The sequence below is a fragment of the Eptesicus fuscus genome, chromosome 20 (assembly GCF_027574615.1).
Source record: "Eptesicus fuscus isolate TK198812 chromosome 20, DD_ASM_mEF_20220401, whole genome shotgun sequence".
Classification (NCBI taxonomy): Eukaryota; Metazoa; Chordata; class Mammalia; order Chiroptera; family Vespertilionidae; genus Eptesicus; species Eptesicus fuscus.
Window position 1 is genome coordinate 37,331,561 of NC_072492.1, and position 12,705 is coordinate 37,344,265.

The 12,705-nt window shown below is 42.0% G+C and overlaps 1 protein-coding gene across 1 annotated transcript; it reads right to left on the reverse strand.

Annotated features, from left to right (window-relative positions):
- Window positions 1-958: 958 nt before the first annotated feature.
- Window positions 959-10,002, reverse strand: CCDC43 (coiled-coil domain containing 43). The gene is made up of 5 exons (XM_008149254.3): window positions 9,787-10,002; window positions 8,109-8,196; window positions 6,108-6,243; window positions 4,553-4,611; window positions 959-2,537 (listed from the first exon to the last, which is right to left on the reverse strand). The coding sequence occupies exons 1-5, from the start codon at window positions 9,988-9,990 to the stop codon at window positions 2,350-2,352; spliced, it is 675 nt and encodes a 224-aa protein (XP_008147476.2). The 5' UTR covers window positions 9,991-10,002; the 3' UTR covers window positions 959-2,349.
- Between the last annotated feature and the right edge of the window lie 2,703 nt (window positions 10,003-12,705).

Genomic DNA, 12,705 nt, shown 5'->3' on the forward strand with positions numbered 1-12,705 from the left:
TTTTTTCTGTTTAAACATTAGTTCAAAAAAAAAAAAAAAAAATTAGTTCAGCCCTGACTGGTTTGGCTCAGTGGATAGAGCATCGGCTTGCAGACTGAAGGGTCCCAGGTTCGATTCCCATCAAGGGCATGTACCTTGGTTGCCGGCACATCCCCAGTAGGGGGTGTGCAGGAGGCAGCTGATCGATGTTTCTCTCTCATCGATGTTTCTAACTCTCTATCCCTATCCCTTCCTCTCTGTAAAAAATCAATAAAATAAAATATATTTAAACATTAGTTCAAGTGTACACTTAACATACATTGAGCCAAAAGACTAATGGGTTCCAAAAATTGCCAGCCCTGGGGCTCTAATCAAAAACCATGGAAGCTTCTGCTTAACTCCACACAAAGAACCCAAAGAGCAACATGCCATAGTCTAAATGGGCTTGTGCCATACCACTTTAAAAGAGTAGATATGAGCTAGCAAACGACAAAAAGACTGGCCATGCAGCCAAACACCACTGATCATAGACACCAAACTAATACATACATAACAACATCCCAGAAGAAAGAATTAACTGCCGTTATAGCAGACTGAAACAAGTACCCTTCAGGGGTCCATGGATATAAACCAACACTGCTCCAGAGACCCAATCAAGGTGAGAATCAACCAAAAATACGGATTTACTAAATTAAAATACTCTAATATGCAATCTGTAGACACAGGCTATTGCTACTGCCACATAAAGCTCTAAGATTACAACAGTACTTCAAAGCCAATTTACTGACTTTCCAAAACACAAGGTAATCTTTCTGATCTCCCAATACCCAACCTCACAGATAGGAAAACTGAGGCAGAGAATTTATGGATTTCAGGAAGTTCTACTTGTAGAAGAAGTTATTAGGGCTAAGCATAAGGTAAAATTCAACACATTCCTAAGCACAGAATTCATCTTCATAGGTAGCTGAAAAGAATCAGAATAAATCAGAAGACATTGCTTTAAATAAAGTTTATTTTTTAAAAAGGTTATTTTTTTTTAATTTTGCGAATGCCACGGTTATAGGAGTGTATAGTGGTAACACATCTTTTCCTTAACCATGCTTCTTTTCACCTTCTGCACAAAGGTAAAAACTTTTGTTAATCTCAATGGTATAAAACAGAGGTCAGCAAACTTTTTCTCCGAAGGTTCAGATAGTAAATATTTTAGGCTTTACAAGCCACATAAGGTCTCTGTCATATATTCTTTATCAACCCTTTAAAAACAAAATCCATTGTTAGCTTGCACCATACAAAAACAGAGTAGGCCAACTTTGTCCTGCAGGCAGTAATTTGCTGACCCCTGGTATAAAATATCTACTTTGTTTCGTTGGAGAAATTTTTCTCTTCAGACTTCTTGACAATCTTGCCTAAAGGAGAAAGGCCTGATTTAAAATTGAATGTAATTTGTGACAAAAGTAGAAATAGAGAGTTCCTGCTCACTTTTGACTCTCCCAAGCAATTTTCCACTCACTCACTCAATTAATTTGTTGAGCACCTATTATGTACACTCTTAAATATCTGTGTGTTAATAGAGATTTCCAGTGTTTCTTCCTGAAAAGGTAGTTCCTCTAAACCTGTAATTATCAGGTCTTTATACTCATGTTTTAGGGCAAATCAGGACTAAAATCTCTACTAGCAATCAAGAGGAATCTAGCTAACAATATTCTTGCACACAATACTGACACACTCTTCTTAAAATCACAACCTAGAGGAAAATTATAACTATTGTTACCTTAAAAAGATACTTCCTTTCCTCCCATAGGGTAAATTTGTATTTTAATTCTCAAATCTAGAACATCCATCAAATAATTTCTTCTCATTTTCCTAGTTTGTTGCCATGCAACATAAGGTCTGACTTCATTAGCTTTCTATTTGAGTCTTAATACCTTTAGGAGTGAATAGTACTTCTGAAGCAAATTACACTCCCACATTTCATCTCAGGGAAGGAGTGGTCATGATTCTGCTCCTTCAGGATAAAAACTGTAACTGTCAACTTTCTGAATATTCCTGCTGTTTATCCAAGGTGAGGGAAGACTTTTGAAAGTGGCCAAAAGGAGCACAGGACTTCGGTACTAAAATATAAAGGTTGCCCCCACTCCAGATCTTTGGTACTCATATCAACTACAACAATCTGAATACTCACACCACAGAAACATGGCACATTTTGTAATTAGAAGTGTTTGTGATTTTCCTTTTGACCATGTAAACAAAAGGGGAAATGCCTTGAGAAACCACTCTGCCATGTTCTCTCATTTCTCTTAAATTACACATGTGCACAATCAGTTCTCCCTTTGATCAGTTCACGAGGAGAAAGAATAGACTTGACCAAGGTTATCGCTTTCGTTCCCCTTTTTGTGTCCTTTTCTTTTCCTTTTCCTTGCGCTCCTGCTTGGCTAGTTTGTCCTTCTCCCTCTGCAGCTTGTCCTGTTCCTTCTTCCTTTGGGACTCATCTCGAAGCGAGTCTCGCTCCAGTTTTCGGGCATTGAGGACATCTTCCACATTGGTATTTCGGAACAGAACTACAACGAGTTAAGGGATGAGGGTAGAGGTCACACAGGCCCAGCTACTGCTCTCTCTCTCTTCATTCTTGCTGTTTATTCTATATGCTGAGTCTTGAATACTTTCTACCTATTCCCAGTTGTTGTTGTTTTTAATCCTTATGTTTATCTTTGGTCTAATGGGAAATCCTACAACTATCATTACAAAAGTTAAAAAGTAACCCTCAGAATAAAAATCTATTTCAGACTTATCTAAATCTAAATATTTTATGAAAATAAAATTTTATTCTAGAATAAGTACCTATATCATTCAATGGCAGAATATTGTTGTAATATCTATGCTAGTTTTAGTGAACAGAGTATTAATATAAATGGCAAAATATGTACTTGACACTGTTAAAATGCTTGAAGAGTAAATTAAGTTGTTTAATCTTATTATATCAATTTGTTTTCCTAGACCACTAAAGCATTAATGAAACCATGTTCTATTAACTACAAACTCTGAATTTATAAAATAGTAAATTTAGCCACAGTTAGAAAATACCAAGCCAAAAACTTTACCCTTCATTTCTTATGACTTTAAAAACATAACCTGTTACTACCAGACAAGCTCTTCTCTACTCTTAAAACATAACTTTTCTGCCCTAACCAGTGTGGATCCACGTTTAGAGTGTTGGCCCATACACTGAAGGATCTTGGGTTCAATTCCCGGTCAAGGGCACGTACCTAGGTTGCAGGTTCAATCCCCAGCCCTGGTGGGGGCACATGCAGGAGGCAACCAACTGATGTGTCTCTCTCACATCAATTTTCTCTCTCTCTCCTCCTCTCTCTGTCTACCCCCCACTTCTTTCCACTCTCTCTAAAATCAATGGAGAAAATATCCTCGGGTGAGGATTAACCAAAAAAACAAAACTTTTTTGCTTCAGTGCTTTAAAGTAAATGTCTCCTTAAAATACCCAGGTCCCCCAGATAATCCACCATATTTCTCACCTTTATGAAGGGGGAATTCTAAATCCATGTTCTCTGGGAAGCTTCTCATAAGTGATTCTGCTCTTAGGGACTTTCCTTAGCACATATGTCTCAATCTGTCCATATCGGGTTGGGGAAAGTAGGTTAACAATTGTAATACTAATAAATAATACAAGAATAAACTCTGTCCCAGCCAATGTGGCTCAGTGGTTGAACCGGGACCCATGCCCCAAGAGGTCACCGGTTCAATTCCCGGTCCTGGCACATGCCCGGTTTTCCGGCTCCATCCCCAGCAGGGGGCGTGCAGAAGGCAGCTGATCAATGTTTCTCTCTCATCAACATTTCTGTCTCACTCTCCCTTCCGCTCTAAAAATTAATAAAAATGTATTTTAAAATAAATAAATAAACTCTGGCCGTGGCCAGTGTGGCTCAGTTGGTTGAAGCATCATCCCACAACCAAAAGGTCTTGGGTTCAATTCCTGATCATGGCAAATACATACACAGGTTGTGGGTTCAATCCCAGATTGGGGCACATACAGGAGGCAACTGGTCAATGCTTCTCTCTCACATCGATGTTTCTTTCCCTCCCTTCCTCTCTAAAATCAATAAAAACATACCCACGGGTGAGGATTAAAAAAAGAATAAACTCTGTGTTTTGAGTACTCACAACTGTAAGCCTACTTTTGCCCACCCCTGTGTTTTTAGCTTAAAAGGATTTGGTATTTATGCTCTCTTTCCAACAAATAAGGTCTTTGAGGACAAAGACCAAAACTTCAATGTTATTTTAACTGCTTCCACAGTGCTGGGAAACCAGTGCTATTATATCCAGAGAGTACAGATTCTGATTTTCCCTTAGAAATCCTTCCTCTAAGCTAACCCCTCACAGTACATGTTAACATGTCTTCTTTGGGGCAAGTTCTTGCTAAATTGACCACTTAGAGCTGTACTAGAAATGGGGCTCACAATGCTGGCCTGACATGAGTGCCCCAGCAATGACAGCAAAATAAAAACTGATCCTCAAGAGAATTCTGTGGAGAAGCACATGGGATGGACACAGAGAAGGATACGTTTGTCAGAACCGATGTTCAATGTGGTGGCACCTGACTCATCCTTCTCATCTGCTACGGTAAGTGATGTTAAGGAAAATCGGATGGAAAACAAAGGTTAGCACATCCCAACCCAACATGAGAAAACAGTCAATAAACTGATGGGTAGGAAAGGCACCGTGAATGGAAGGCCACTGTCAGGGATGTGGTAGTAACCCAGGGGAGTCATCTTTAGAAGTCTCAACTTAGGGAAGATTGTTCAGAGCTTCCATAAGATCCTTCTCTTGGAGGCTGAAGAGAAACTTAAGCTGGTGTGGGTGGACTGCCACATCACCTGGAAGCCAGGGGATGAAGAGATGACCTCTAAAACAGTGGTGCTCAAAACTCCCTGGAAGCTTGGTAGGAATGCACATTCTTGGACCTGATTCTGGATCTACTAAATCAGAAACTCTGGTAGGTAGAGCCCCGAAATCTGCGTTTTAACAAGTCCCCCCATTGCTTAAAACACTCTTTATAGCCCAAGAAATGAGATTTTGTAACTGGAACCATAGCTCTGCCAAACCTAGCAAGAAAAATCGTGAGGAAAAACTAGAAGAGAAGTTGGTCCAAAAGAGCCTAAGAATTCCTTCCTAAACTCATGATGAGGCGGCTGACATTTCTGGCACCATGTCCACTCCATTCAAGAGGGCTCAGTAAACAAGCTCTTCCTAAACAAATGTCAAGTCACAGGGAGCCACACCTGCTCCTGCCAGCAACACTTTCTTTCCAGGCAGTAGCCATTCAAATCCCAGGTTTCTCCTGGTGTTACTCGGGGGCTCAGTCTCACTTTTAACTATGTGGTCACTGGAATTTTTTGTTTAAGATTCAAATGAAACTGCTCCAAATTTGGGAATCCTTTACCCCAAAATATCCAGGTTCTAGTCCTGGATTTACCACTAACTACATGAATGTCTCTGATCAGCCATCCATCTGTTGGGCATCAGTTTCCTTATCAACTGTGAAAGAAATCCTATCTAATAAAGATGGAATATGCAAATTGACCATAACTCCTTGACAAAGATGGTGGTGCCCACAGCCAATAAAAAGGAAATATGCAAATTGATGCAACAAGGCGAGAGGTGGAAGGCGGCTCTGGCCGGAGCGAAGGCGGTGCAAGCAGCCAGGGGAAGGAAGGTCTATTCTTGCACGAATCTTCATGTATTGGGCCTCTAGTAAAGACTATAAAGTGACGTGTAACTTTCTGTGCAGTAAGTTACATGTTACTGCACAGAGAAGTAAAGAACCACAGCTATATCATATTTTCTAATAACACAATATAAATGGTCCATTACTAAGGCATTATTTGTTTTACACTGAAGTTTTCAGAAACATACTTAACTATGTGATAAAATATGTAAGTCTGGTGTCAGCTATTCCAACTTCATTCCTCACACCCACACAAGGCCACAGATCACTGGCATTTTAGAGAAAATTAAGCTACAGAGGGGGATTGGCAGTCTCCCAAAGCTCATAATAAACCAGCAAATGCTTCTGGCTTGAGCCACAGGAAATGGTGCTGAGACTCCAAAAAGGATATTCTTCTTCATCTGTCACATCAGCATACTGGGCCAGGAGGGCAGCTTTTCTCTGCTTCTCCTCTTCTGACACCATCCTGGGCTTCACCACAATCTGTGCCTGTTTCTCAATTAGGGTAGCAATGGCCTGTACCTCGTCTGGGAGGTGGTGGAAGGGGAGAGAGGGACAACAAGGTTGTATGTGAGAAAAAACAAGCTCACCGAACCACTAGTCCACCCAGGTAGTGCTTGGAGTAAAGGCAATGGCATCTGCTGACTCCTTAGAGCCCTGGGGTTCAAAGGAGGTGCCGATGAGAAAGGCAAGGCAAGGCCATGCAGGCCAGGCTTTAGGTCCTGTATCTGTCTTCAACCAGAGCAGCCCTGCTTTTACTTGTTTTCTACATTGAAGTTCCGCTGCTTTAAAAAAAAGAGGTTGAAAAGCACTACATTAAAACCGTAGGAAATGAAGCCTCTAAACATGCATCTTTCTCCCTTCTCAACCCAGAAACCTCAGAAGGATCTACAATCAACTTAAGCTGGTCCCTTCCATGATGATAATTATGCCAGGTGAGGTTCTTGGATTATTTTAAAAGGTAATCAAATGTTATGTTCTCCATTCTCAAAGGAGGAGGAATGGTGTCAAGTAGTGGTTCTCATGCTTGGCTGCATATTAGAATCATCTGGGTGGAACTGGAGAGCATTATGCTAAGCCAGTGGTCGGCAAACTCATTAGTCAGCAGAGCCAAATATCAACAGTACAATGATTGAAATTTCTTTTGAGAGCCAAATTTTTTAAACTTAAATTTCTTCTAAAGCCACTTCTTCAAAATAGACTCGCCCAGGCCATGGTATTTAGTGGAAGAGCCACACTCAAGGGGCCAAAGAGCCGCATGTGGCTTGACCACGGTGCTAAGCGAAACAAGCCAGTCAGAGAAAGATAAATATCACATGATCTCACTCATATGTGGGATATAATGATCAACATAATTTGATGAACAAGAATAGATCCAGAGACAAATGGTAGGGGAGGGGGCAGTTAGAGAGCAATCAAAGGACTTGTAGGCATGCATATTAGCATAACCAATGGACACAGACACTGAGGTGGTGGGGGCTTGCCCAGGGTGGGAATGGCTGGGGGTGGGGGGAGGGGTCAATTGGGGTAAAAGAAGACATATGTAAAACTTTAGACAATAAAAAAAAAAAAAGATCCAGAGACAAATGGCAGGGGAGGTGGGGGGGGGGCGGTTAGAGATCAACCAAAGGACTTGTATGCATGCATATTAGCATAACCAATGGACACGGACACTGGGGTGGTAGGGGCTTGCCCTTGGGGGTGGGAATGGCTGGGGGGAGGGGTCATTCGGGGAAAAAGGAGACATATGTAAGACTTTAGACAATAAAAAAAAAAAAGAATCATCTGGGAAAGCTTTTAAAAAAATACTAACACCTGGGACTCAACACCAAAGATGTTTATATAATTGGTTCATGGTGTGGAGCAGGCACCAGCATTTTACAAAGTAAATCAAGTGATGCTAAAATACAGCCAAGACTGAGAACTACTAGTATAGAGAGTTTGAATAGATTCTCTTTACTAGTAAGTTTGGCTTTAATTATTTAAGTTTTCTGCATCCTAATACTGAGTAAATTCACTCACTTCTCTTTTCATTTTAAAGGGATAAGGGTTTAGCTGAATAAAGCAAAAGACCAATCACAATTTGCGTTATGAAATGAGAATATAAAAAGGCGATCCTATGCCTGCAATGCAAATCTGTAAGGGGCAGTGGAAAGAGAATTAAAAAGAAAAAAGAATAAATCACAATGAAGATAATTGTGGTCAGCTGAAGTGAAAAAGTAGGAAAGGGAAAAGGGAACCAATACTCAGTAAAAAAGTTAAAGCTGTTTGCCAGGTTAAACTCCCTTAGAAAAAAATGAGTCTTCAATGGAGAAAACTAAAAACTCTCTCCCTGACAGCTGTATAGTAAAGGTTATTGGAAAACACAATAGAGGCTAGACATCAGAACTACCTTCTTTTTTCACTTTGGTGACAACATTCTGAGTTTCTGACCATCGTTCCACAATCTCCTTGCATATGTTAAGAAGGGAATCTTCTTCCTGGGTGGAAAAGTAGACCGATTAATTAATTTCCTAGAGAACCCTCAACCTGAACAAAGCCTATGCAGAGGGCACAACTGGTGATGAGAAGAAACCACGAAGAGGGTTTGGGAACCACAGAACAGAGAGTATGTTTCTCTTTCGAGGCTCTGGATGCAGAAGTAATCCTGTGTGTGAGCCCCAGAATCCACACCTGCCCAGGTCAAGGGCGCCCACTTCATCCTGCCAAGATCCAGAGGAAAGGATTCCCACCAGCTCAGGGCAGTCTTCCTTGGGGGTTTTTGAAGCAAAAACCTGTTGCCTAAGTCAAAACCTTTCTCCTCTGTGAAATCTTCTTTGGCCAATATATCCAACTCAGTACCTTCTCCAAGGTTTATCACTTTCATGCCAAGAGACTGTTAATAGTCTAAGGCAAATTCATGCCTGTCTTTACCAGCAGACATACAGCTCCAAATAACGACACCACGAAAAAAAACAGGTCAAGAAGTTGGTACCAATGGGTACCCAAGTTACTTCAACTTCTTTTTCATAGAGTCTTTAGAAACTTCCCAGCTGGAAATAAAAATTAACTTAAATTGCTTACCTCCTACTCCTTCCCTCTACAACCTACAATGTCAGGGTCCAAGAAAAGAATTTATTCTACTGTGTTGTATTTCCACTGAACTTATGAGCTGCATCACAAGCTGTGTTAAGGCTTTCCCAAAAATAAGTCAGTCTCATCAGAGCATGCTCTGGGGCCCTTGCCAGAAGGTCCCGGGACAGCTGCATTAGTGTTATATTTCAACTATGTACCTAATCCATAAACTACCCTTTCACCAAGTAAGTGTTAGTAGAGATGAAGGCAGCAGAAATGATCAGGAAAAGCAGACAATTTGGTGACTAACTACTTAAACAGAGCTTAAAGCACACACATTTCTGAATTCTTGAATCTGCCTCTAAGATGCTACGTGCCAAGTTTATCTTTCTTTTTTAAAACTCTGATCTTTTATTCCAACTCCAACTCACTCCCCCACCCCACCCCCAAACACAACAATGAATGTTGCCTTTGTAAATACTATAAAGGATAAAGCACAATATTTGCTTCAGTTTTGCCTAGGCATGAAAAGACCTCTACCGCGAGCTTACCTTCTTTGGAGTCCTACCTCCAAAATAGGGACCGAGACAGGCTTTTGTCATGGGACAGTCCTGGGCACTGCCTCTTAAAGGACAGAGACACCCCAGAGCACTTTATTCCTCCCCCGACCCCCCACCTCTGCACACTGTCAACGGATGGGAATGAAACTGGTCGTTAGGTGTTTATGGTAAAACTCCGATTTAGGCATTTCAACGCCTTCCGAATACTCACCCACAGGCATCCGAGAGAGCCTTGTCCCCAGGAATAAGGGAAAGCCATTCCTCTCTCTAAGGACCTATAACCTTCCTGGTTCCCCAAACCCTGGATAGGGAGTAGCCCCCTTCCCCATGGCCCAGAACTCAAGAAGAGTATCCCTCTCCCAGGTAACACCCACCAATCCTCTGGGATTCCGGTAGGGGAACGGGGATACAAAGTACTGACAGGGGCATGGCCAGAAATGAGTTGGGGCTTCTCACCAGGAAAGCAGAGAGAATACCCTGCAGAGCGTCCAGCTTCTCTTCCTCCTCCTCCTCCTGCAGCACACCCAGGATGTAGGCGCCGTAAACAGCTCGGTCCACTCCCAGCGACTCCAATCGTCCATCTAGCCAGGATCCGAAACAGCAGCCCTCCCCATTGCCTTCGCCGGAGGCAGGTGCGCCCACTTCACTGGGCGCCGCCATCTTGGGGTCAGGGTCCTGCCAACCCCTAGGGCGCCTACCGCAGTGCCTGACGGGCCGCGCCGCGGGCGCACTGCGCATGCTCACAAAGGAAACTCGCGCTCCTGCGTAGGGAGCGTAGAACCCCGTAGTTCCATAGTGACTCGCCTGGGCGTTTTGTAACTTCTAAATAGAATGCACCTTGGCCAACAGTGTCAGGTGGTCTCTCCAGAACCCTGGCAGGTGGGTATTCTTAACAGACTTCTTCACAGTTGGGGAAGTTCGGAGAGATTCAGTAACTTGGCCAAAGTCAAGCAGCTGATAACTAAACAGGATGGAACGCAACTTCGATTCCAGCGCTTCGGCCTACCTCCCACTCCCACTCCCACGCAGCTTTCAAGCAGGAACCTGCTGACCGTGTCCAGAATACCCACCTTTCCAAGCTGCTCCCCTAACAATACTCAGATTTCAGGAAACCTTCCCTGATTCCGTGCCACCTGTTTTAAGACCACGCCAGTGTGTTGCGATTGCTTCTCTGCACTTAACATGGTGTATTTACCGCAGAACCCGACATATAGTGGGTGCTCAATAAATGAACAGGTGACCTCAAGTCATTTCTTTCAGTCATTCAACACGTTATCCTCTGCCAGACACTGTGCTAAGAGCTTTTGATGCATTATCTCCTGTAGTCCCCCCAACAACCCTGAAGAGATGCTTTCATTGTCCACTAATTGAAGATAAGGAAACTGAGACACAGAGTCACAACCACAGGGAACCTCACCAGAGACAAGAGCTTGAGACTCTGCAAAACACCTGGCTCTGGGCTGAAGTGAATTACCCAAGAACCTGGGTTGGCTTTCCCTGAACTACTGGCAGGTCACTGACCTGACTCCTTCATTCACTCAATATTTATTGATTACCCACAGCATGTCATTGCTCTTGGGCACTGAAAATATTAAAATGAATGTCACAAAATCTCTGCTCTCAAAGGATCTCCAATCCAGTGGGAATAGACATGTTTAAACTAATAATGACAATAATAGTGAGATAAATGTGTTCATGGAGCTTTTTCTAATGGAGGTTGCAGTATGATGCCTAGGAGAAGATTCAGTTAAATTTCCCTGTTGGAATAGGGTGGAAAGCTGTGAAAGTGGGGGATCCAGAAAGGCTTGCTAGTGGAGATGGGACTTACACTTTTTGAAGAATAAGAGTTCTTTAGACAAAAAGACTGGAAGAGAAAAGAAACATCCATATACAGGGAGCTGTGTTCAAAGATTTTTTTTAGGTGGCCTCCAGAGAATCATGCATGGCTTGGGCAACAGAGTTCAGATAGAAGCTGTTCAGGGGATGGCAAGGAAAAGAAAGGGAGGGGCTTGTCTATCTTGCAAAGGGCCTCTTGAGAGAGTTCTCTACTGGTATTATCATTGGTATAATGTAAATAGACATGGAACACTACAACTCAGTAGAAATACAGGAGGGAGCATTTAAGATCTTGCTTCCTGGCATTGCTCTTAGTTTTGGCTCAAATAAACTCTTAGAAAAATTCTCTAATCAAAGAAAGAAAAGACAAGAAATACAGGATAGGGTGAATATTAGCCCCAAGACTTCTGTGTGCTCAGAGTTAGAATGTGACAGTAATAGAGTTAGAAGCCAGAGTCAGTCCCCAAAGACTTGCTCCTGTTTCAAGTCTTCAAACTACTAATCCAGTGGCTGTGTCACAGGTGGGGCTTGTCAGTTGACAGGCCTGAGAACCATCACAGCACAAGGATCATAGTTGAGGTCAGGGCATAGCCCCCACAACCATAAAAGTTGCAAAAAATTTTAGTTAGGTGTGTTTTTTTTTTACTCTTTATTTTGAAATAATTACAGACTCACTGTAAGTTGCAAAAAGAGTACATACAGACCTGTGCACCTTCACCTAGTTTTCCTCAGTGGTAATACCTTACATAACTATACTAGTAGTACAATATCAGAATCAGGACATTGATATTGCTACAATGCACAAAGGTTTTTTGAAGGCATCACAAGCTTCTCACAAACCTGAGTAAAGGCTCTCCAGCCCCTGCAATAAAAAAAAATCCTCATTGGCTATTTTATTATAAAAGTAATTGCTCGTGGTTCAAAAATTTTCATACAACTGGACAAATGACAGACAGCTTACAGAAAAATCAAAATGGCTTTTTACACTATAAAAAGGTGCTGTCACATTTATAATTTTTAAAATATGCAAATTAAACTTCTGGTGAGATACCATGTTTGCTTCCTAGCTCAAAATCTTATAGGGAAAATGTTGGAACAGGAAGTAAATTGACACAATCTTGTTGGAGAGCAATTTGAAAAGACCCAGCATTTCTACCTCTGTGAATTTATTATAATACATATGTCTGTGCGGAATGGTATATTTATAAGGATATTCATTGCAGTGATGCTTATTGTAGTGATCCATGGTTGGGAGTGCGCAGGTGTGAATGGCCAACTGTATTCATTGACCTATGCCATTTTATATAGGGTACTTGAGTATCCGTGGATTTTGGTATCTGGTATTTGGTATTTAGCTACCCACAGATGATCTGAACTTGGGTGTGGCTCTACCTTTACCTCCAAAAGTTACATCGTGTCCATTTGAGGGACTTAGTGGTTGAGCATCAACCTATGAACCAGGAGGTCACGGTTGGATTCTCAGTCAGGGCACATGCCCTGGTTTCTGACTGGATCCCCAGTAAGGGTCGTGCAGGAGGC

Coding starts and splice junctions, on each gene's coding strand:
- CCDC43 (XM_008149254.3), bottom strand. CDS start 9,990: ATGGCGGCGCCCAGTGAAGTGGGCGCACCTGCCTCCGGCGAAGGCAAT. Junction 8,197..9,786: donor GTATTCTCTCTGCTTTCCTG/GTGAGAAGCCCC, acceptor TTTTCCACCCAG/GAAGAAGATTCCCTTCTTAA. Junction 2,538..4,552: donor GAACATCGGTTCTGACAAAC/GTATCCTTCTCT, acceptor AACTCGTTGTAG/TTCTGTTCCGAAATACCAAT.